Source organism: Ctenopharyngodon idella, chromosome 7 (genome assembly GCF_019924925.1).
Source record: "Ctenopharyngodon idella isolate HZGC_01 chromosome 7, HZGC01, whole genome shotgun sequence".
Lineage (NCBI taxonomy): Eukaryota > Metazoa > Chordata > Actinopteri > Cypriniformes > Xenocyprididae > Ctenopharyngodon > Ctenopharyngodon idella.
Genome location: NC_067226.1, coordinates 6,639,035 through 6,662,501, shown reverse-complemented (window position 1 = coordinate 6,662,501; position 23,467 = coordinate 6,639,035). Strand labels below are relative to the sequence as shown.

At 35.9% G+C, this 23,467-nt stretch overlaps 2 protein-coding genes across 8 annotated transcripts in view; one reads left to right on the top strand and one right to left on the bottom strand.

The window, feature by feature from the left end:
* The window catches only part of mtmr10 (myotubularin related protein 10), a 37,597-nt gene extending 20,343 nt beyond the window's left edge, over positions 1-17,254 (bottom strand). The window contains exons 1-3 of one of the 2 annotated variants that reach the window (XM_051899111.1): positions 16,715-17,254; positions 15,757-15,817; positions 2,469-2,605 (exon numbers count right to left, since the gene is read on the bottom strand). In XM_051899111.1, the coding sequence (XP_051755071.1) occupies positions 2,469-2,605; positions 15,757-15,817; positions 16,715-16,774 (258 nt within the window). In that variant the 5' untranslated portion in view covers positions 16,775-17,254. The remainder of the gene's footprint in view (positions 1-2,468; positions 2,606-15,756; positions 15,818-16,714) is intronic. The other variant, XM_051899109.1, reaches the window with a different exon arrangement.
* A 1,423-nt stretch (positions 17,255-18,677) lies between these two features.
* The window catches only part of myo1ea (myosin IEa), a 54,549-nt gene continuing 49,759 nt past the window's right edge, over positions 18,678-23,467 (top strand). For 4 of the 6 annotated variants that reach the window (XM_051899898.1, XM_051899896.1, XM_051899894.1 and 1 more), the window contains exon 1: positions 18,679-18,944. In XM_051899898.1, the coding sequence (XP_051755858.1) occupies positions 18,942-18,944 (3 nt within the window). In that variant the 5' untranslated portion in view covers positions 18,679-18,941. Of the gene's footprint in view, positions 18,945-23,467 lie in introns of all 6 variants that reach the window. The other 2 variants (XM_051899895.1, XM_051899893.1) reach the window with 1 other exon arrangement.

Below are 23,467 nucleotides of genomic sequence, written 5' to 3'. Positions count from 1 at the left end.
AATGTAATGGGTGACCTGTATTAGCTTTAAAGACTGTAACAATTCACCTTCTTTCCTTAGTAAATCAGCTGATGATCATAGGTTGACTGAGGGAGATTATTAAAGTTTAACTTGTTTGAGAGCTGCTTAACAGCAAGGAGTGACTATAGAGGTTAATATGTGCAGCACTTTCACTGCTCTTTGGATTCTTTTGCATAACATGGTCTGAAAGAGAGGGTATGAAATGCATTTCCCTCCTTATATGCCACAGTTATGCTCCTTGACACCAATATAAACAGAGCTAGGGCTGCACGATTAATCGTAATCGAATCGAAATCGCGATTTGGCTTAGTGCGATTATGATTTTAATGCTATAAATATGCACACAGCGTGTTAGTGAAGAGCTGCTCTGGGATCAGTAGTAAATGACGCTCCATCTGAGAGCACTGCATTAGAAAAAGCAACACACGTCAAATATACAAATTTTCCAAACATGAGAAGCCTTTATGAACTTCTTTTCTAACAAAAGACAACATTTAATGTGTTTTTACTCCAAACTCACTTCATAACGTCAGTTGAGTGTTTGAAATAGCATTTTGATTAGCATTGGATTAAAAATATACTTTATTATTACGGAAATACCCGAGAAGTCTTGAAGAAAACATATAAACCATGTATTGTTGTAGTCGTCTGTTTATTTTATTCATGTTTAATCAATCAAAGCGTTTCTACCTTCTTTTTATTCAGTCACAGCGATAGCTTGATGCCCACTAGGGATTTTCTGGAACAGCGTTTGTTATATTGTGTATATTTGGAGTATCTGCTCAAGGGCGCCCTCCGGCGTCCAGTATGAAACAGACATGTTTAGCGCCAAGTAAAGCTCACTCAGTCCTATTCAGGGTAAAAATAGAAAAAATAATTCCTCTCTCTAAAGAACTTTGAGGGGAACATATAATCTATATGTTTTTCTCCAGCGTACATAAGTGTACGTACGTTTTTTTTCCCACAGTGGATGCATAAGAGGCACGTAGTTCATATTAAATACATGGACTCCATTTTTGATTTTGCATACTTCCTGACAAAAATAAAGAAATTATTGAGACAGATTTTTATCATAATAATATAATATTTGATAATAAATCCTTAGACCTTTCTAATGATTTATAGACATACTGCTTGCATGTTAACAGGTAACCCCACATTTTGTCATACAAGTTTTAAATATTATTTTCTAATTGTTATAGTTATATTTATAATTAAATACTAATGCTAAATACTTTAATAATGAAAGTTATTACAACAGTAGTATTTCTTATTTGGTTTAATATTTTTATTTAGCAATAATGACAATAATAATAATAAAAATAATTAGTCAAAATAATATATTAGCACAAAATTTCGGGCCAAATTGTGCGGCTCTACAAACAAGCAAAACAAGCCTGGTATTGTTTATATATAAACAAATGAGAAAAAAAAAAAAAAAAAAAAAAATATATATATATATATATATATATATATATATATATATATATATATATATATATATATATATATATTTTTTTTTTTTTTTTTTTTTTTCTCTCATTTGTTTTATAAAATCACATTTTAAATCGCAAATCGCAATTTTAACCAGAAAAATCGCAATTAGATTTTTTCTCCAAATCATGCAGCCCTAAACAGAACTGTATTATATTGTATAAATTATAAAACTGTAAACTATTTCACCAATATGTTTGTGTATCTAATGCAGACCTGTTTCCTCAAACTTAAAGTTTGTATTTTTTTTTTTTGTTTTATTGCAGTTTAATGAGTCAACTACAGTATATGTACTGTATGTCACTAGTAGGTTCATTTCCCCAAAATGTTTAATCACTGTGGCTTTGTCATGCTCAGTAATAAATAAATATAAATAACCAATATATTAAAATTGTAGTCCAATAGAAAGACAATTGATTTGTTTTGCTCAGCTGTGTAGATTAATTTTCTAATTCTCACCAACAAGTTATGGAGAATAAATGCTAGACTACATGCCCACAATCCTATGCCTACATTCAGACCTTGAAAAGAGTCTTTTTTTCTTTAACTACAGAAGAAGTTTCTGGGCTAGAAGGTTAATTATTTTCCACTACACGTTGAAAACAGCTGAACAAGCTAAATAAGCTAAATAAAATTCACACACTTGTATTCTAAAATTCACACACTAGCATGTTATGTTAATCATCAGGTACATTTCATAAATAAAACAAAAAATTAACCAAACAGAAAAAGCTAATCTTTTTTTTTTTTTTTTTTTATAAGTTGTGATACTATTCAATAAAATATGCAATATTATAAACTAAAACCATGTTTTGTAAGCGTATAATAATAATCCATATTATAATCACTGCTTATTGTCGCTGTGAGGCTGCTTTATATAAATTTGTCTTCAGGCAATACGCTTCAAAATCAAGGCAGTCAAAGTACTGACTTTCAGAGAAGTCTGAGCTTACCTGTCGTGGCAAGGAATTGTGGGTAATGAAGGAAACCTTGAAGTTGGTACAGACAAGTTTCCCCCAGAGGTCATCCTGACAACTTTCTGTGCTGATGCATTTCTTTACAAAGTTTGCCTCATTCACAACTATTTCACCTGTAAAGCAGGAACAAGGAAGTGAGATTTAGAGCAAGAAAAAGGGACAAAAATTGCACAATTTTTATATTTTAACATATATGTTAAAAGGAAATGTTGGTGCTTGTATTTAACATGTACCATTGATTTGTTTTGTTCTACTCAGCTACAACATGCATCCATATCTTTATCTCACAACCCAAATTTTCAAGAGCTAAACAGACATGAATTAAACTATTACTGTGAGACATGTATCGTATGCGATCAACCACTTCTGGGTGCTAAATAAACAAGCTGTATCACTACAGTTCCTTCACAATACACAAGCAGGGTCATATTAGATTTTGCACTCTCCACACAGGAAGAGTTCAGAGCAACTTCTGTAACGCACACTTGAGCCCCGCCCCCTTCATAATGGCCTTCCAGGGGAAACTCTCTCCTGAGAAGCTACTGTGACTCTCCTTTCATGTTGGTTTTAAAATGATGCCCTATTAAAAGCAATGACCTGTTGTGCTGACTAAACAGTCACATAAACTTTTACCATGTACCGAGTGTGCACATGCATGCTGAGAGACCTGAACATTCTCTTTTTTTTTTTTTTTTTTTTTTTTTTTTTCACAAACAGGATAAGTTCAGAGTTCAAAGGCAGGTGTACGAGGAACCAACATAGGCTTTCAGGATACAGAAACACAAGGTTTTGGGACAGAGACATTTTGTTTGCACTAATAATACTCACTGGTGCCAGTGAATAGTGTGACAAAGTGAACAATAAAAAACTTTGACAGCTGAATAGAATCCACCCGACTTTAAAGAGCTTGAGCAATTAAAATGGCAAACAACATAACTGCAGAGCACGCTTAGAGTAAACAGAACGCGACATTGACAGAATGTTGGTGTGGAGGCAAATATATAGTTATATATGTTTATAGTTATCGTTCTTGCTGTGAACGGGCCTTAACTAGGGATGGGCACGTGTACATAGTTGCTCTGACATCAAAGTAATTAAGAATGCACAAATATTAAATTTTGGAAGATAGACTAATCATTTATTGTATATTTATTCTACAGGGGACTGTTGAATGCTCGAATCAACTGATTGGTTGACTAACGTTCTAAGGTGTGCAATTATGTTAGGTCTTGACCACACTACAGTTCCATATCACTTCGCCAAATGATTTCAGTAATTTCAATAGGTCCTACAGCCTACAACCGCAAAAGAAACAAAACCCACATCGACACGACCAAGCAAATAAATAAACAATAGGATGAAAACGACAAATTATTGTCATGTTTTTTGCCAAAAAATACGTTTCGTGTCCTGAAAGTGCATACTCTCTCCCGCTCTCTCTCCCTTTCAAACGTACACACGTACTGTATAGTACGGACACACACTCGCACAGAAACGTTTTGTCAGCGCTGCTCTGACGAATTAATCAGTAAAATAGTTTAGCAACTTAAAAGTTACATGACATTTCTCACCAGTGAGGTAATAACTGTGCGGTTCTTGAGGTAGATAAACTCAGTTTCGCTATTAGTAGAGACACTGCTGCGGTGAGAGAGGCACAGACTCGGGTAGGCTAATTCACATATGCATATTTTCTCTCTCTCTCTCTCTCTCTCTCTCTCTCTCTCAACTGTGTTAATAACTCTATCAACGGTATTCTGCTATAAAGGCTCAAGCCTTCGTTACTAGTTCTGAAATGACGTTTTGGAATTAGCAACGGAGGCTTTGGGATGAGATGTGTAAGAAATTAGTCCCACACACAAGAGTGTTTTAGGGACAAAAACCTGACAAATGTCTTGAAATACAACATCGGAACAGTGTCTTGAGGTGTGGTAACCGCAGTATAAGTGGAATAATTGACTCCGGGCCGTTGAATTCTTAGAAAATATTGCACACGTCACGCCGCATTAACACCTCGGGTGTGCATTATTTTCTAAGAATTCAACAGCCCGTCGTCAATTCTTCCTTACGTATATATATAGATAATATTTATACGCTATGGCAGATAACCAATAAATAGCCAATACTACAATTCTTTACTATTGTGTTCAAATATATTAAAAAAAGTACACTAAAAACTAAAATCAATTGTTTTAAATGCTACAAATGAATTTAGGCATCACTGCATCAAAATGTACAGTGTGGAAAATGGATATTTATTTTAAAGATTTAACATTGTTATTAAATGTACATAAACCATTTAAGAACAGAAGAAAAAAAACAGAACTTGAGTAGTCAAAATGATCAAGACACACATTTCTAATTCTGTTTAAAATTGTGGGCTACAGCCAACATCTCTTCCGTCGCTGGCTGAACTCTACACATAAGACACACACATGGAAATAAAGAAACCCACATTGCTTCATTCTAAACATAGCACTTCCTCCTCTTTTCGCTCTAAAGACCATTCAGACACATTAAGAGGCAAAAATGAACAGAGATGTGTGTATACTGGAGAAGAATAATCAAGTTGCTGAGAGAAAGAGTGCGGGAAGTAAACAAACTCCAGCACTTTGTGTGTGAGTGTGGTGAGCAGTGTTCGTCTCACAGCTGAGATTGTCAGGGGTTACAGTAGGGCATGATGCAGACTAGCTAAAATGGAGGTTGGGCCCTGCAAAAGCATTTGCATCTCAGGGAAAATATTGGTGAACACTTCACTAAACGTCAAGCCATTTAAAAAAAGTAGTTCAGCCAGCTGATTTTCTGAGAAAAATAATTAGTTTGACTGCACCTGCTTGTAGTTTTCTGAAGATTCTGAATGTCATCATTCACAAAATTCTAAACATCCACCACTACTTGCATATTTAACCATTAGATAGTTTGCTAACTGATAATGGAACATCTACTACTTGTATGTGCACTACTGTCATCATTACAACAAACATCATCTTTTACTACTTGGAAAGTACACTTAAATTCATTTGAATATATTTACATTTATAACAGGTCTGGCTCTCACCTTATTGATGAAGAGTAATTGTAATTTGCATGTAAAGCTGCAAATTCCTTAAAGTCAGCTGTCTCCGTAACAATCTTACGATACATGCATGCAGTATAATTACGTTAAAATCGTTGCATAAGTGATAAATCTATTAAACAATCTATTAGGGAGAGCACATTTCTTCCTGTTTTCTTCAAACACTAAAGTGCAGTGTGAGTCTAGGCCATCGGGGGAGTGGGTGGGGGGCACATTCGTGCTCGGGTTCGATACAAGGCAACCGTTCCTAGTGTGAATATGTCCAAAAGACCTGTTCACAACAAGAACGATAACTAATCTTTATAACTATAACTATATTATTATCCACGCCAACAGACAATATAATTTTTAATCGCCTGCAGCTTTAAATGCTCTAACTCTTTAAAGCAGGATGGATTCTAATTGGCTGTCAATGTTCTTATCGTTCATCTGCTGAAAGAAGAAGAGGGGGGGGGGGAACGAAGAAAAAAATAATAAAAAAAAATCGATAGCATTGGGTCAGAAGTTACACTTTCGCCGCAACTCGACTTGCGTACGGATGTTTACGGAAGTTGGTTATCATAGTTTATAAAGCTGTAACTATGGATATATTTCTTACAAAAACCCATCGCTTCACTTCAGAAGGCCTTTATTAACCCCCTGGAGCCATATGGATTACTTTTATGATGGATGCACTTTTTTGGGCTTCAAAATCATGAGCGCCATTCACTCCCATTATAAAGTCTGGAAGAGCCGGGATATTTTTTTTAATATAACTCCAATTGTGTTTGTCTGAAAAAAGATGGGTGAGTAAATCATAGGATGATTTTCATTTTGGGGTGAACTATCCCTTTAAGACCTCAGTATGAAGCCACAATCTCTATAACCCATCTTCTCACATATTCACACAGGCACACACCCACTCGCAAATTTCAAACAACTTCCTCTCCACAAGCAGCCTGGTCTGTAAATGGCCATGACAACATGTCAATGTGTGTCTCATCACCAATCTACAGGGATTAACCAGCAGCTCATCCTCTCTGATCTAATAGTAAACAGCAGAAGATCAGTCCAGACTGCTGATGGGAAGGAAATGCAAATGCACTATGAATGCAGCAAAACGACACCACACTGAAATTGTACTATATAATATTTCTTTCAAAATCATAAAAAAAAAAAAAAAAATTATCAACCCCAAACTTTTAAGATTATTTTTTTTAATTGTTAACTTGATCACATAAAATCTACAAGATGTGATAGCTGTGACAGTATATCCGTATATTTCAGAAATGACAATGCATGAGAGCACACATCATAGCCATGCCTCTAATGATACACACTTGACATCAAACCTACTTGATTAAAAGACCCGAGTCAATTTAAAAGCCAGTCTGCATCTTAAAATAACAGCATCAAATATTTAGGTATGACCATGTGACCAGGCTTCCTCCGTTTACATCCTGTTAGAAAAGGGGGGTTTAGGCAGGTGGCGTGTTTGATCAGAACACCTTGGGTTGTGTTTTTCTTAGCTTTGAATGTGGACAAAAATTAAAGCAGAGCTAAAGTATAAAATTGTTTCTATGGCTAAAGCAGGGACAGAAGATGCTGAATATTGCAAGTGGAGGACACTGTGTGTACTTAAGGTCGGATCAAGTTCAGCACAGGAATTCTCTCTTGTTGCACTGTGCTGCAAAACTTACACGTCAATGGATCGGAGCAACATGATAACAAGAATAGGCCTAACAGAGAGAGCGAGAGAGAGCAAGAGAGAGAGCAAGAGAGAGAGAGAGCGCGAGCTGTGTGCGTGGGCTTGTAAAAAGACAATTCATGAGACAACGGCCATGTTTTGTTGAGATGACTAGGCACCATTAGGCTTCCATGTGTGTGTAGGGACTGGTGGAGCGATTTCAATGGAGCAGTCAGTAGGATCTGAATGGATACATTCTACTAAAATGTCACAACATGCAGGACTAAAACAATCCAAAGAATATGACAAAGACAGACTTTAAAAAAAAAAAAGTTTTGTTTTTTTGTTTTTTTTACAATATAGAAAGCCATTAGGTCTTTTGAAATAGAATGCATTATGCAAGTATAAATGTTGTCGAAATTACCTTTGATTACCATCTAATGCTCACTTAAAGTTAATGTTTAATAACACTAGTTTAATAGCACTGGTAAAGGTAATCTATTAAAAAAGCCCAAATGAATATCTATTTTTCATTCTGTACATTATAATTTTCTGATGTTGAAATTCACCTGTATTTAAAAACGACTGATTTTAGTTTGTGTTTTATTTTAAAATAAAACAATTTTAAAGAGTTAGTTCACGCAAAAATATAAATTGTCATTAATTACTCACCCTAATGTCGTTCCACACCCGTAAGACCTTCATCTTCCTGATGGATTAAGATATTTTTCAAAAACTCCGATGGCTGATTGAGGCCTGCATTGACAGTAAGTTAATTTACACTTTCAATGCTCAAAAAGCTACTGAAGACATATTTAAAACTGTTCATGTGACTACAGTGGTTCAACCTTAATGTTATGAAGCAACGAGAATACTTTTTATGCGCCGAATAAACAAAATAACGACTTTATCCAACAATATCTAGTGATGGGCAATTTCAAAACACTGCTTCATTAAGATTCAAAGCTTTACGAATCTTTCGAATCAGTGGTTCGGAGTGTGAAAGTCACGTGATTTCAGTAAACGAGGCTTTGTTACATCATGAGTGTTTTGAAAATTTCAATGGTTTGCGTGACTTTGACAGTTTGATACACGCTCCGAACCACTGATTCGAAACACAAGATTTGTAAACCTTCGAAGCTTCATGAAGCAGTGTTTTGAAATCGCCCATCACTAGATATTGTCATAAAGTCATTATTTTGTTTTTTTGGCACACAAAAAGTATTCTTGTCGCTTCATAATATTAAGGTTGAACCACTGTAGTCACATGAACTGATTTAAATATGTCTTTAGTGGGCTTTATGGGCATTGAAGTGTTAATTGTCTTGCTGGCAATGCAGGCCTCACTGAGCCATCGGATTTCATCAAAAATATCTTAATTTGTGTTCCGAAGATGAACGAAGGTCTTACGGGTTTGGAACGACATGAGGGTGAGTAATTAATGACAGAATTTTCATTTTTGGGTGAACTAACACTTTAATATCTGTAATTTATTAGTCATCAGCAATAACATAAAAATAATTCAAGAACAGGAAAACAAATAAGAGTGAGTGAGATATAAATAAAAAAAACTAATTTTATATTGCACAATGATGTTGTAGTCTCAAAAGCTTGAGAACCAGAAGGTTTTAAAGATATCTATCAGCTATATCTAAAAAGTTCTATCAGTTTTCACTTCGATAGATTAATCTACAACACACATACACAATTGTTCAAAAGTTTGAGGCTTTAGGAAAAAGTCTCTTATGCGCTTAACAATTTAAAATAACTGCTTTCCTTTGTAATATAGTTTAAAATGTATTTTTTCCCTGTGATGGCAAAGTTGATTTTGCTTAAGAAACTTTTGTTCTTATCATCAATGTTGAAAACAGTTGTGTTGCTTTTTTTATGTGGAAACCATGATACATTTTAGAAACATCATTTATTTGAAATAGAAACCTTTTGTAACTTTAACTGTCTGTCACTTTTGCTTAATGTAATGTGTCCTTGCTAAATAAAAGTAGTTAACAAAAATAATTAAAAAAATCATCTTCACTGAAACCTAATTTTTGAATGATTGTGTACTTGATTAACTTGTCCTGGTAAAAACAAAAAACAGCCAAATTTTAACAGGCAATAAGAAGCGTGGTAAAGGAACCTATCCCTTGATATTTTGGTGTACCCTCTGCACTAGAGTATTCAAGCCTCTGCATACATTTTTACCAATGTTACCATTGGTAAAAATGTGCCACCGTGCCACCCTGCTATCACCACAGTCCACAAAACACAAGTGACAAGGGAGGTTTTGTTTTAATTTCAGATGAGGAACTAAAAAATGCATAGCACGTCTATTTTGGAAACAGGGAAGGTCCATGATGTGCAGCTTAATTATAAGGAGTGAACGCCTAAACGCAGAGTACTTCCCCAGACGCCACAGCACTATAGCCTTTCTGTTTATTTCCCAACACTTCTAGGAACAGAGAAACCGTCTGCTTGTATTACGATCTCTGCCATCACAAAGCTGGAGCTGACACACGTGTTGTTAATGGCTTGAAAAAATCGGATCTGCCATTGCATCGGTTAGAAAGGTAACACAGAATAAAAGGCAATGCTTTACGGTTATTAGACTGTGAGGATAAAAGTACCTGTCAGAACATGAAGCCTTCATTCAGAAGAACCAGGACATTAGGATTAAAGGTAGAAGGGGACACACCCTATGCAAGTGTGCTTGGCAATGGTAAATATAAGACATACAGGAACAGGTTTAATAACAGATCATATTTTTAAAACCAGGATTGGATAGAATCAAACAAACAGTCTCCTAAAATAACAAAGAAGCAACAAATTCTGCATTCTGCACAAGAGTCGATTTAAAAGGGTAGTTCATCCGAAATTAATTCCAGCATCATCATTTACACACTCTCATGTTATTCAAAAGCCATATGACTTGCTTTCTTCCATGGAAGACACTATGTACTGCTCGTTCTTTTCCATGCAATGACAAAGAATGAAGAATTTTAAAGGGTTAGTTCACCAAAAATGAAAATAATGTCATTTATTACTCACCCTCATGTCGTTCCACACCTGTAAGACCTTCATTTATCTTCGGAACACAAACGATGGCTAAATCCGATGGCTCAGTGAGGCCTGCATTCAAAGCAATGACATTTCCTCTCTCAAGATCCATAAAGGTACTAAAAACATATTTAAAACAGTCCATGCGAGTTCAGTAGTTCTACCTTAATATTATAAAGCGACGAGAATACTTTTTGTGTGGCAAAAAAACAAAATAACGACTTTTCAACAATATAGTGATGGGCCGATTTCAAAACACTGCTTCGGAGCTTTGCAAATCAAATCAGTGACTCGGATCTCCTTTCAAACGGTTATACTGCTGAAATCACGTGACTTTGGCGCTCCAAGTCACTGATTCGATTCGCAAAGCTCCGAAGCAGTTTTGAAATCGGCCCATCATTATATTGTTGAAAAGTCATTATTTTGTTTTATTTTGATATTCTCGTCGCTTTATAATATTAAGGTAGAACTACTGAACTCACATGAACTGTTTTAAATATGTTTTTAGTACCTTTATGGATCTTGAGAGAGGAAATGTCATTGCTTTGAATGCAGGCCTCACTGAGCCATCGGATTTAATCAAAAATATCTTAATTTGTGTTCTGAAGATGAATGAAGGTCTTACGGGTGTGGAACGACATGAGGATGAGTAATTAATGACATTATTTTCATTTTTGGGTGAACTAACCCTTTAAAGTTTCCAAGACACAAAAGCACTAGAAAAGAATCATAAGAGAGGTCAATATGATTCATATGCTATATTCCAAATCTTCTGAAGCCAAACAATGGCTTTTCATGAGAAAGAGATGAAATGTAAGCTTTTTTTTTTGCGTGTATATAAATAGTTTTTAATGACTCAATTGATCCAGTTCACAAAACTGGTCTAAATGATTCAGTCACGATTGGACTGATACAGTTCACAGATCTGGTCACAGTGATTATCAAATTAAAGTTCCCTTGTTGTTGTTGTGCCGAATTTTGACTGCCTGCCAAATTATTACCCCCCTTGTTGAAGTCAGTACCTGATTGCCTAATTCAAAACCCACCCCTAGTCCTAACCACACCCCACACCTAATCCTAAACCTGGATTATACTAGGGGGTAATAATCTGGCAGCGGTCAGAATTTGGCACAACACAGTCAATAATTTTATTCCTTAAAACTCATCTTTGATATTCAAAAATTGACATTTTTTAATGCATTTTTCCTATGAAAAGAATTTCTTCATGCCTTACAATTTCTCTACACCCTTGCTTCATTTAGTATACACAGAGTTATGAACATGCAAATTAGTCTGCGCCTCCACTCAATCACACCAGCTCAGACTACCTGATCCACTTGCTCAACTTTAGTAAACTCTACACGATGGTAAGTGGTAATATTGGTTTAATTCAGCCATGTTTGAACCAGAAACTGATTCAGAAGAAGAAGAGGAAGAGCAAATTATACAGGGCTGTCTACAAGTCGATGTATCAGAACGGTAATGCGTTTTGTGTATTGCTCTCTACAATGTTGAACACATTAACGGTAATTGATTTGATTAGCCTTTGGCTTGACTGCGTTATCAAACAGCTAATAATGTGTTGCTAATGTTACACAAACCATGTTCCCATTCGCCATCTCAGAGTCAGACAGCTGCCTTCTAAAAATCACGCTTTAAACATCATAGAAAGTCAGTGGAGTAAGGCATACAAGTTCATCATAACATACATAATTCACTCGCTATATTGCTGTATGTACCCGTTTCTTCCTGTGCACAATGTGTTAAAATGCCCACAGAGCAAGAAAACATTAGATGCAGTAAAATAATAATAATAATAATAGAAAAAGCCCCGCCCGGACATTGACAAGTTCGGTTACAAGATTGTGGCGGTAGGAAACGGGCGGCTTCAAACCGTGTTTGAGAGACTGTCTTTGGTACTCTACAGTTAAGAAGAAAATACTCAACAATGGTGTTGTCTGATGAATTTGCACATGGTTTGTCTTAAAGCAAATTAAAAACACCATAGACATATAAACAACATTAAAAACTTGATTTTCACAACAGGGGGTCTTTAACACTAGTAGAAAAGATTATCAGTAAACAATAATGTAAGTTTGATGATGTAAGATACCATAGAGATTTAGAAGACGTGAAATTTAGAGAATAATTTTATGACACACGTAGCTCCAGAATGTAGACCAGCGACTAGTACATTTCTTCAAATGTTCTCTTTTCATTTTCAGCAGAAGAAGAAAACACATACAGGTTTATGTGGACGAGTAAATGATTTGCATTTTAGGGTGAACTACCTCTTTTTAAAAAAAAATTAATATCAGCTTAGCCTCACATTCTTGCTCTATTTACAGTTCACAAATCAGGAAGTGTGGCATTAAAAAAAAGCCTTCTAGAGGGAAGCGGTGCATCATAGACCCTCTGTAAACTTTTCAGATGGCATCAAAAACCAAACACAACAAACCAGGTCAGATCACAGGCTCTTTATGCGAAGCCACGCATTAAAAATTCAGAGGCTGCACAAGTGCAGGAAACGGGTTGGATAAGATACTGTTCCGTATACAGGAAGGACCTCTGTGAATATCACGTTCAACTGATCACTCAAGACGACTGAGACGTCATTTCTGTTTATTTTTCTCTCTGTCACACACATTTTTCTCCTGCCAGAAGCACAGAACATGTTCACCACACAATAGCTGAAGCTGACTGGTGATTCAATGGTAAAAATAGAAAAAATGGCAGAGACAACCGATTGCTATGGAAACGAAGAGGCAGGCATCTATTAGTTCATAATGTACCAAAATATACGGCTGTTTGAACAGCAAAAAAAGCAAAACCACCAAATTGTTTGTTTTCATAAAGAAGACACTTTCTGTTTTAAAGTAACTCAACAACCCAAGATCAATCCTATTTCAAGAACCAGTTCCTTCAATGGCCTGTTACAAAACAGTTGAACAAACTCTGAATTTTGATCAAGTTCAGCGGGTTCACAATCTCTCGCTATAAACATTCTCTGTAAAGAGCTTGTGGTTAACCGTGCACCTAAATGTGTTACATCTGCAACTAAATATCTGACTATTTTAATGCAAGCAAATCAACTTCATTTATTTAATAATAATTTATAAACGAGCTTAACATTTTTAAAGGCTTTATATATTTTAAAACTTGCATTTATAATAAATTAAATTGAAAATTGAATTGCTTATGTGTAATGCATTAGGGATATAATATATATAATTCATATGAAATAAATATAATAAACAATTAGCAACAAAATTCAGGCAAATTCGTCTCTAAAATGCTTTCACTGTGAACTATATTGGAGTACGAAATACATGGGGGAGTGACTTTAGTTTAAACTGCGTCAGATATAAGTTAGTTTGCTCACAACAGATTAAGCCCAGGAGCCCGTACCATGATGGTAGTTGAACAAACTCAGGTTTATAGGATTAGTTTTGAGTTGATAAAGAAAAAAAAAAGAAAAAAAAAAATCAGACCAACCCAAGCTTTGTTGGTATCATCAACTTTCTCTGTCAACTCAGGCTTTGATCCTGAGTTCATGGAGTGTGTGCACATTAAAGCGTGACATCAGTAGCGAACAGCCAATCACAGGCCTTGAAATATATATATATATAGGTATACAGTGACTCAAACATGTAAGCTCACATGTAGTGATTTTTGAAGCTTTACCAATTGATTCTTAATGGTATTTATATTATTTTCTGTATATATTTATATTCATTTGAACTAAATGCTTAACAATAATTGTTAAACTAAAATTGCTTGTGTTATGGATTAAGGGTAAAAAATTATATAATAATATATAAACCATATAAAATAATCATAATAAATAATCATTGCTATGATTTTGTCTTTAAACTTATTGTACTGTGTAGTGATCTTTAATTTGGAGCAAGAGAAACTGGGGGAGTGATTTTATTGTGTCAGAAATGTCTCATTTTGCTCACAGCTGATTGGTCCCATTTCAGTTTGAGATCTCTCACTTCGAACATAACCTGCCCCGGACCAGCGGCCTGTACCATGAAGCCGGATTAGCTGGCTAGCCAGGTAAGTTTCAGATTAGTTTGCGCCAATCCTGGGTTTTAGGTACCATGAAAGTGATTTGGCTTTTAGCGGTGTTCATCACCATAGTAACTTACGCTCCACAGCTAACCTGCTCCGGGCCAGGTTCTGTTCTGGGTAAGAGATCTCAAACCGAAATTGGTCCAATCAGATGTGAGCAAACTGACACTGACACATCCAACGCAATAAAGTCACTCCTCCAGTTTCTCTTCCTCCAAATTAACGGTCACTATATAGCAAAAAAAAAAAAATCTAACAATGAAATTGTCTGGCTTTAATGATTATTACTTAGAATTATTTTATGATTTATAAGATTTCTAAAATTATTATATGATCTATATTATTATTAATCCATTACACAAGCAATTTTAGCTTAACAGTTATTATTAAGCATTTAGTTTTAATGAATATTAATATATATGGATCATATGTAATATAAATAAGATGTAAATAAACTTTAAATATGATGTGACCTTACATGTTTGAGTCTCTATCGCTATATATTATCAACTATATTAACTAACTTCACAAGTTTCACTTGCACTGATAGAGCAAGATCATTTCTTTTATTTGTTCTCTTTCATGGACAAGTATATTCTTTAGTGTAAATGAGTTTAAATACTTAATTTTCTTCAATCTCTTAACCTTCAGCAAAAGAGATTTGAATCGCGCTGGCTCTCTCGCGAGAAGTGAATCACAGTTTCTTTCTGTTGCAAGGCATGTGATTGGCTGTTTGCCACTGATGTCACGCATTCATGTGCACATGGTCCACAAACTCAGGACCAAAGCCTGAGTTGACAGAGAAAGTTGATGATCAGCATCATGGTACCAACAAAGCCGGATTGGAGTGGTTTGGTTTTGTCAACTCGAAACTAATCCTATAACCCTGAGTTTGTTCAACTACCATCATGGTACAGGCCCCGGGTTAGCCATGAATCATAAGTTACTATAATGATGAACATCGCTTAAAGTTGAGCCACTTTCATAGTGCCTGAAACCCAGGCTTGCCACAAACTAAACTGAAACATACCTGGCTATCCACCTAAACTGTCTTCATGGTATAGGCCCCAGTTCTGGTTTGCGATCTCTTACCCAGAAACCCAGATCTCTAACCCTGAATAAAACCTGCTCCAGAGAAGGTTAGCCAGAAATCACGGCGAAGAATACTTCTTGAACCCAAAAAAACAGAGTTTGCTCAAACTAAACTCACACTTACCTGGGTAGCCACAGAAACCAGCTTTGTGAAATAGGACACAGGAGTTTGAAACTACATTCAATTACCAGACCAAATCTTCAACTACCAAGTCACACCTCCCCAACCCTGTGAAGTTGTTTGTGAAGAGGACTGATGCACCTACGGTTTTCCAAAGTAAATAGATTTTAAAATCACTCACCTGGTAGAAGTTTTGCTTCTAGTTTCTTGATGGGCAGTTGAGGACTTTTATTTGAATCCGTCTGTGAAACATTAAGAACACTTAAAATCACCTAACCATTTTCAAGTATACAAGACAAAGTGTTGACTAGGTCTTCTTTACTCTTACATTTTTCTCTTGACCATAGATGAAATATCAACACTTTTAAGGAGTTGTCATTTCATCTCAATATCAACATTTGTAACATCTTGTCAATCAAATTGATTAACTGATTAATTTTGTGTCTCTGGAAAAGAGTGATTTGTGACATTGCATTATGTTGAATATAAAAGGTTTTGTGTCTATTTGTTAATGGGGAATTTGTGGACAGATTAATGTTTTTAGATCTGTGGAGTAAAAACTTTCTTTTTTTTTTTAACTGAAAAGATAAAATTATACCCTTGTGGTAAGATGTCTCCCCGTAACATGCTATTGTTATTATTATATTGTAACTAATCATATATGTAATTCATGGGGTTATTATCCAATAATTTCATGACATAGATGTACATTTCAGACACTTTGCTAATCGCTACTCGTTTGGTTTCCTTACAAACACATTGACAGATGCATCGCCCATAGCACACGCTATTTAATTTAATGTAATTAATATTTAAATATGATACAATTTAAAAGTAAATCCACATTGTTCTTAAAGGAGGCATCTTTCCCTACATGTCTGAAAACATGGTAGTGCCGTGGTCCTTTTTAGATATTAACTGAACAACAAAGTAACCACTGTGAACAGCTGACACCTAAGTTACAGAATATACCACTATCAAACCAAGTGAAGAAGACTGCACTACAGTATGAGGTTACCAGTCGTCCAGATGTCAAACACATGGGGTGACACAGTTTTCTTAACATAATAGTTCAATAAATGAGACTGATTACTCTTGTCTTTAGCTGCTAGTCGTTAGCATGCTAGTGTCTCACTCACCTGAAGTGGAGGAAGATAAGACTTAAAAGTAGGCTTCGTTTGTTTACCGGAGAACATCATTTAAACGGGACGATTTGACAAAAATGCGAACTGTAAATCCATATAAAAGCGTCTTAAAACTGTTAAAAATGTAAGCCAAATTGTTTTTGGTTACTTCAGACCTTCAAAGCCAGGGTTTCTTCAGTAGACGATGCATTTAAATGCATAATTTCCATAAATTCAAAAGTAGTTTTTAGTCTCTGGTATGTATGCATGCAGTAGTATCTCAGCTGGATCTGGTCTGTCCCGCTTAAGTCTCTTCGTTAGCGGCTGTCAAACTCAAACTTTTGCTGCTAGTTTCCCCACTCTAAACATTCACGTCATGTTCAGTCTTCTTGCTTGATTCAACAGTTTGAGTGTGTGTGAGTCCTGTGGTGCTGCTGCAGACGGGCTCAGTCCTCTAATTCAACGTTTGTCTTCAGTTCAGCCATGTTTATTAAAGGCGAAATGGGGAGGTGCAGCGTGCTTCAGCTCTGGACCACAAAAAAACAGGAGTGAGCTATGCCTATGGCGAGCCCTGTGGACCATTGGAGCGTTCTGTTTTTAAACACGAATATTCATTTTGTCCATTAAAATTAGAAAATTATTAAGTACTTCAACACATTTATTTTTGAGTCAAAATGTGAACCTTGAGCTGGAATTTAGCCTGCTAGAAATGTATATTCGAATGCAGAGAACACACTTTATAATTATTTCAAAAGCCCACTATTTAAATGAGTCGTAAGTGCGTTGCGATGTCGAAAAAAGCATGCATATTAATAGATAGTTTTCATATTATGGATATTTCAGTTCGAGTGTATTATTGGACTCTTAACGCCACCTGCTGGAATGATCGGAATCCTGCACGCACGCACAGAGTTTCTCCAAGTGGCGCTCGCTGCAGAGCCAAATAATGGTCCAGCTCCCCCTCTGGACTTCGGTTTGAGCTTGACCTAGTCCAGCTCCACCTCCCGTGGATCTAAAGGGTTTAAGGATAGAGTTACGGGTAATACATTACTGCTTTACTCAGAATACACTTACTCAAATAGAATTATTTAAAATGTTATAATCCAGTTGTAATTGGCTTGTAAAGGTAAAATTTTAATTGTAAATGGCCTGTAATGGTCGGTAAGATTTTTTTTTTTTTTTTTTTGAAATCTCATGCTCGTGACGCTGCATTTATATGATCATAAATGTGAAACGTAATATTGTGAAATATTATTACAATTTAAAGTCTCTGTTTTCTATTTTTAATATATTATACAAATTAGAGTGAATTATTTTGTTAAGCCTTTTTATTTGTTAGCCCGGATTTGACTGCCGTTCATGTGTATGATCTGTCAAGTTTCTCTCAAAATGTTGTCAAAGGTTCTTCAAAAAAGGTTCACCTTGAAATACAAGCTGTTCAAATGTGAATATGAGATCGCAAGGTTATGGCTGGGGAAAGATTTTTGTCAAATTTTAATACGAACATTTCATAGCATATGATGAATTGATATAGAATGTAATTTTATAGAAATATAATATTAATAATATTAATAATATATTTATATAAATATCAAATTTTTCCAATATATAAAAATGAAATTGGGTTTAAACTAGTAAAGCATCTTATTGTAAGCTTTTTTTCTTAATAGAATGTGACATCAACATAAATACATAAATGTAAATACATAAATAGAGATAACATATACATCATTTTATACATACATACAACAATAAAATTTGCTTCCATAATATTTCTGTATTGTATTCTACCTAATGGTTCATTGCAGTAATGTAGTACCGGTAATTTATTTTACGCAGCCACACTGCGCATATATCACACGCTTTAATACACCCGAAATCATCTGGTGGGATTCCCTTTGGAATGACGCGCTGAGCGGCGCTCCTATTGGCCAAAGGCAACGCACGAAATTCTCCATTTATGGGTTGTTTGCCACTTTGATTCCGTCAAACAGCAGCCACAAAGTTCAACTTTGTAGAGCAGACGCTCACTGCAGAACAGTCAGTGCGCTCGAGTTTACCGGTGCGGTGTACACTATTATGGAGCGACAACACTGGTCCTGAGGAGGCATTAAACAGCACGAGAGGCCAAAAGAGACTGTGACATCACACCGAGAATTTCAAGAGGTTTATTTTATTTTAATAAACAGTTACAAAACGGATTATAACAGAAGATCGGCTGCGCTGTAATATACGAATAAAAATGGTGAGTGAAAATGTATTTCTCATCACAGTCGCGTAGAAAAACACAAGGGATAACTGCTCCTGTTTTGTAAACTGTTTTCCAGCACCCTTATCGCTGCGTGGTGTTATTGTTTTCAACTTCTTTCTGTAGTCTCATACCTATGGATGTGACCATGAACTGAATCTTATAATGTAGCCTACTTATAATGTAGCCTAATTGGCATCATAAATTCTTAAAATTCGGACAAAAAGCTTTTCAGTGTGATCAAAATAAATACTTCTACTCAAAAATAAGTAATTTTACTAAACATGTTTTTTCCATTCTAGATGAATTACAGACATTTAAGTTTATCAGGGATTTGTGAATGTGCATGCACCTTATGCACATTTTAAGATGACTTTTTTATTCTATGGCCACGTTATTGTTGTTATTATTATTATTATTATGAACATATCATGAATGTAGTGACTGGTCTACTGGACAAGCACCCTCAGCTGGGTGTCATGTTTAGCTATTGTTTGTCATACATCTCTTGTTCACTTAGACAGAAACAAACGCTCTGTCCCAACCCTACTGAACAGGATGTATTGATACTGGTCCCGGTTACAACCCAGTTTCTTATCTTTTATTTCATTTTTTTTATTTATTTGTTTATTTAAGCACTGTGTTTATTGAGGCTCCGGACAGGCTTGGATCGAGATCACTATTGTGTTTCCACTTTCCCAGATCAGTGTGCCAGTTACACACATTGTAGTTATTGTATTTAACTCATTATTAACGTACTCTTTCATGTCAACCTGGCTTAGTCTTACATAATAGTGAAAGACTGCAAGTTGCACACATTAGTGTCCATGGTTACAGCACACAGAGAGATGCAGGTAGATGTTGTCGCATGTGAAACTCACTTCCGTACTTCTGCCTACAAGGATGGGTTGGGTTCTGCTTTGAATAAGTGTGTGTGCTTATGCGTGTGTCCACAATGAGACTGTTTCCTCTTGTTTTGGTGGAAAGCGACATCATTTTTCATAGCTCCTCAAGCAATATTAGGAATCTGTTACACTTGATGCCTTCTGGCATTGTATGATCCCAGATCCCATGGCAGGATGCTTTCAAAGACCCTGCTTGTCTCACTTTCAGTGTCCTTCTCGGCCTGTCAGCTGGTAAAGAAAAGGTACAGATCAGGTGAAAAACAAGTAAATCCAGTTCAGCTGTCTGTTCAGCACAACACAGAGACATTCTCTGCAAGCCATATAGCCAGTAGAACTAGTTTTCCTTTGGGCTGTGCACATATGGAACGAACCCTTTCTGTAGATGATCCATGCTGCCTCTGGTATTTAGTATGTATTGCGATATTATAATTCGGTTTTCGTAAAGTATTTTCGTGGTAAGAATAAGCATACTTGTTGTTGGCTGTGCTCATGTGGTCCCAATATTACAGATACTTATAAGTGGTCCATCCAGTGGTTCTATAAACTAGGCTTAAACCAGTATTATTAGGTGATTAGTGTGTACAAGCATTATTAACCTGCCTGTAAATTCTCCACCCATTTCTAATGTTACATACGATGCCAAACTTGGTGTGACCTGCAAGCATCTATACTATAGAAGTCTCTGTGTAATTAATAGGTGGAGTTTTGAGCTGTTTTTGTTTTGACTGCAGTTTTACGTCAGAGTATCCTTTATGAGCTAACTCATTTTGGTCATGAGCTCAAAGGATATGGAATGATTTCTGAACCAGCGATTAATGTCTGTTACACAACAGTACCTAATTTTATGATGTATACCAGCTGTGCAAGAGCAATTTAGGTTGATTATGTAATATATCATTCAGTTACCTACATGCCTGATCTACTGTATTTAGAAAAACATTTCATAAAGCTTTAATTAGAGAACATCTTTGTCCATATTGCCTAGGGCTGTGTATTGCCAAGACTCTGGCGATACGATACGTATCACGATACAGGGGTTACAATACGATATATTGTGATATATTGCGATACTATAAGAAAGGCGATATATTGTGATGTTTCTTGTTTTTTTCTTTTTTAGAAAGAGGATATAATTTTAGGAAAAACTCATAAAGAACACACCACCATATGCATAAAACCTGCCAAAAAAACTTTCTTTTATTTAATCAAGACAGTATCATTTTTATTTATATCACTAATCACTTTTTTGTGCAATCTAAGTAAAGGGAAAATAGTAAAGTGACTGCAGGATTCTTTAGGTGTATGTTTTAAAGGTTCACATTATAGCAGTTCTTAATTTCTAAAGTATTTAAAAACAGAAAGTCATTGTCCATTCCATGACTGCATGACTGTTTTTTCATATTTAATACTGTAAAGCTGCTTGCTTTAAAGCAATCTATTGTATAAAGTGAACGTGCATTCATTGAAGTGCTGAACAGAGCTGGTGCAAACATCCACATCGCTATGATCATATGCAGTGGCGTAACTTTGTTTTAAAAAGTGGGTGGGACAGGCATGTGTGTGTATCATTACAATAATAAATGCACAAAATTCATTAACACAGACCTCATGTTTAATAGGCCTATAATACTTTCGTCCTTACATCTACTATAATACAATATATAGTTAGTCTCGAAAGTATTTACATTAGTCAGTAAATACGTAAATCCGCATCTAATATTAGATTGTCCTGATGGACTAGAGGTAGAACTTTTGTTCAGCATGCCAGAGGTTCTGGGTTCTGATCCACCCTCGTGTTATTGATTTTATTTTTTTCTCATTAAAACCAAAGATGTTCATCAGTGATTGTTTATCAAGAGCAGAGACACGTTTATGTGCATTTTGTTTGTGATTTCACCCAAACGAATAGAGTCTGCCGCCGCAACATCGATAGATTGAAGCGCTCGTCCGTGTGAAGACTGCGCACTGTGCACGAGCGCAATGAGAAAACTGTTGAGCCACTGATAACAGCGGCAACGAGCACTCAACGTGATTTCAAAAACGACACATCCCAGCGCCAGATCGCCTATTATTTAACACAAACGAACGAATTGTTAATAAACTAGATATGTTTCTTTTGTATTAGTATACATCCGTGCCGCGAGATGTTTCAAAAAGTGGTGGGGACAATATCGACCCTGGCAAAAAGTGGTGGGGACATGTCCCACCCGCCCCACCCGCAAAATTACGCTTATGATCATATGCTTTCTTTCTGCTGCCCCCGCTGTCATTTTTGTTGGGTTTATTTTGTTATTGAGAGGAAAGCGTGCAGTACATATGTATATGACATATTCTATCGAAACGCCACTCTCAGCAGTGCGGATGACGTCGAGATGTAAAGTGAGCTCTCAGATTCAATGCGTTTTCCGAGTTTTAGATTTTATCATGGCCTATTTTGCCAACAACATGACTCTTGTAGATCTCCTTAGTGGTTTCTTTATAGTTGAAGCCAAAACGAGCAGACACTTCAGCTTTGTACACCGCGGCGGGAGCCGGAATAATTCTATCGTCCTGTGAGCTGGGTTTGCTAATGCTAATGCTTGCGATGCACTCACCTTGCTCTTCTCCATGTCAGTTTACGTTCTGAGATAACACAACCATCTAGCGGTTCGGTTTAAACCGAACACAAAGCCACTAATATTTTATATAAATAAATGAATAAATAAATGAATAAATATCGATACAGTGTTTTTGAGAATCGATATAGTACAGCCAAACATAATATCGCGATATTCACGTGTATTAATATTTTCTTACTCCCCTAATATTGCCCATGATCAGGCTGGACACATGAGGCCACAAAACCAAGATAAAATCTTGCTTGTTTCCTCTGCAGTGTTTGGTGTATCTGGGTCCAGTGTGCTTTGGTCTCCATATTTCAGAAGCAGGTTTACAGGTTACGCTGCATGGTAGCTTTGTTCAGTTTTTTTCACTATCTCTTGTCCTCTTTCTTTCTCTGCCAGATACTGAATAGTAGGTCAGTATGGCAGCATATGTTTCGCATTAAGAGCTGCAGAGGGGCGGTACATGCTGAGTAACATCCCCCCTATTCAAGGCTTCTATGTCACACCGCAACAGGATTGCTGAGGAATCCAGACTCTTTCTGAAAGAGTCAGCAGCCCTCACCTAAACATAAGAAAAGTCTAGCAGGATGGCTTAAATCTGTGGCCCCCATAAGTCAGCCCTTTCATTTATGGGGGTTATTTTTGTACATTAACATATTCCAGTCATGGCAATGAATTTTCCTCAATATCAGCGGGCCTCTTTGATGCTGTTTTATTGCTGGTTCTGAACTACTCTTAACTGAGATTATTAAAAACATCCAATTCAGAACTTCACTCACAGTAGCTTAGAAATAAAAGATAATATCCACTGATGTGTTCAAGTTAATAAGATTTATATGGTTTGCTTACTGAACAAGTTGAAAAAGATGAATGAAAACATCAGTTAGACTGAAATAAGCCCTTAATTGAAAAATCTCTATTGACCTTTTCTTTGTGATGTGCACCATATGTTGATTAACATATTTTTTTCTTGTGGTGACTCTTTGAATGGTTGTTTCTATTGACTTTAGCC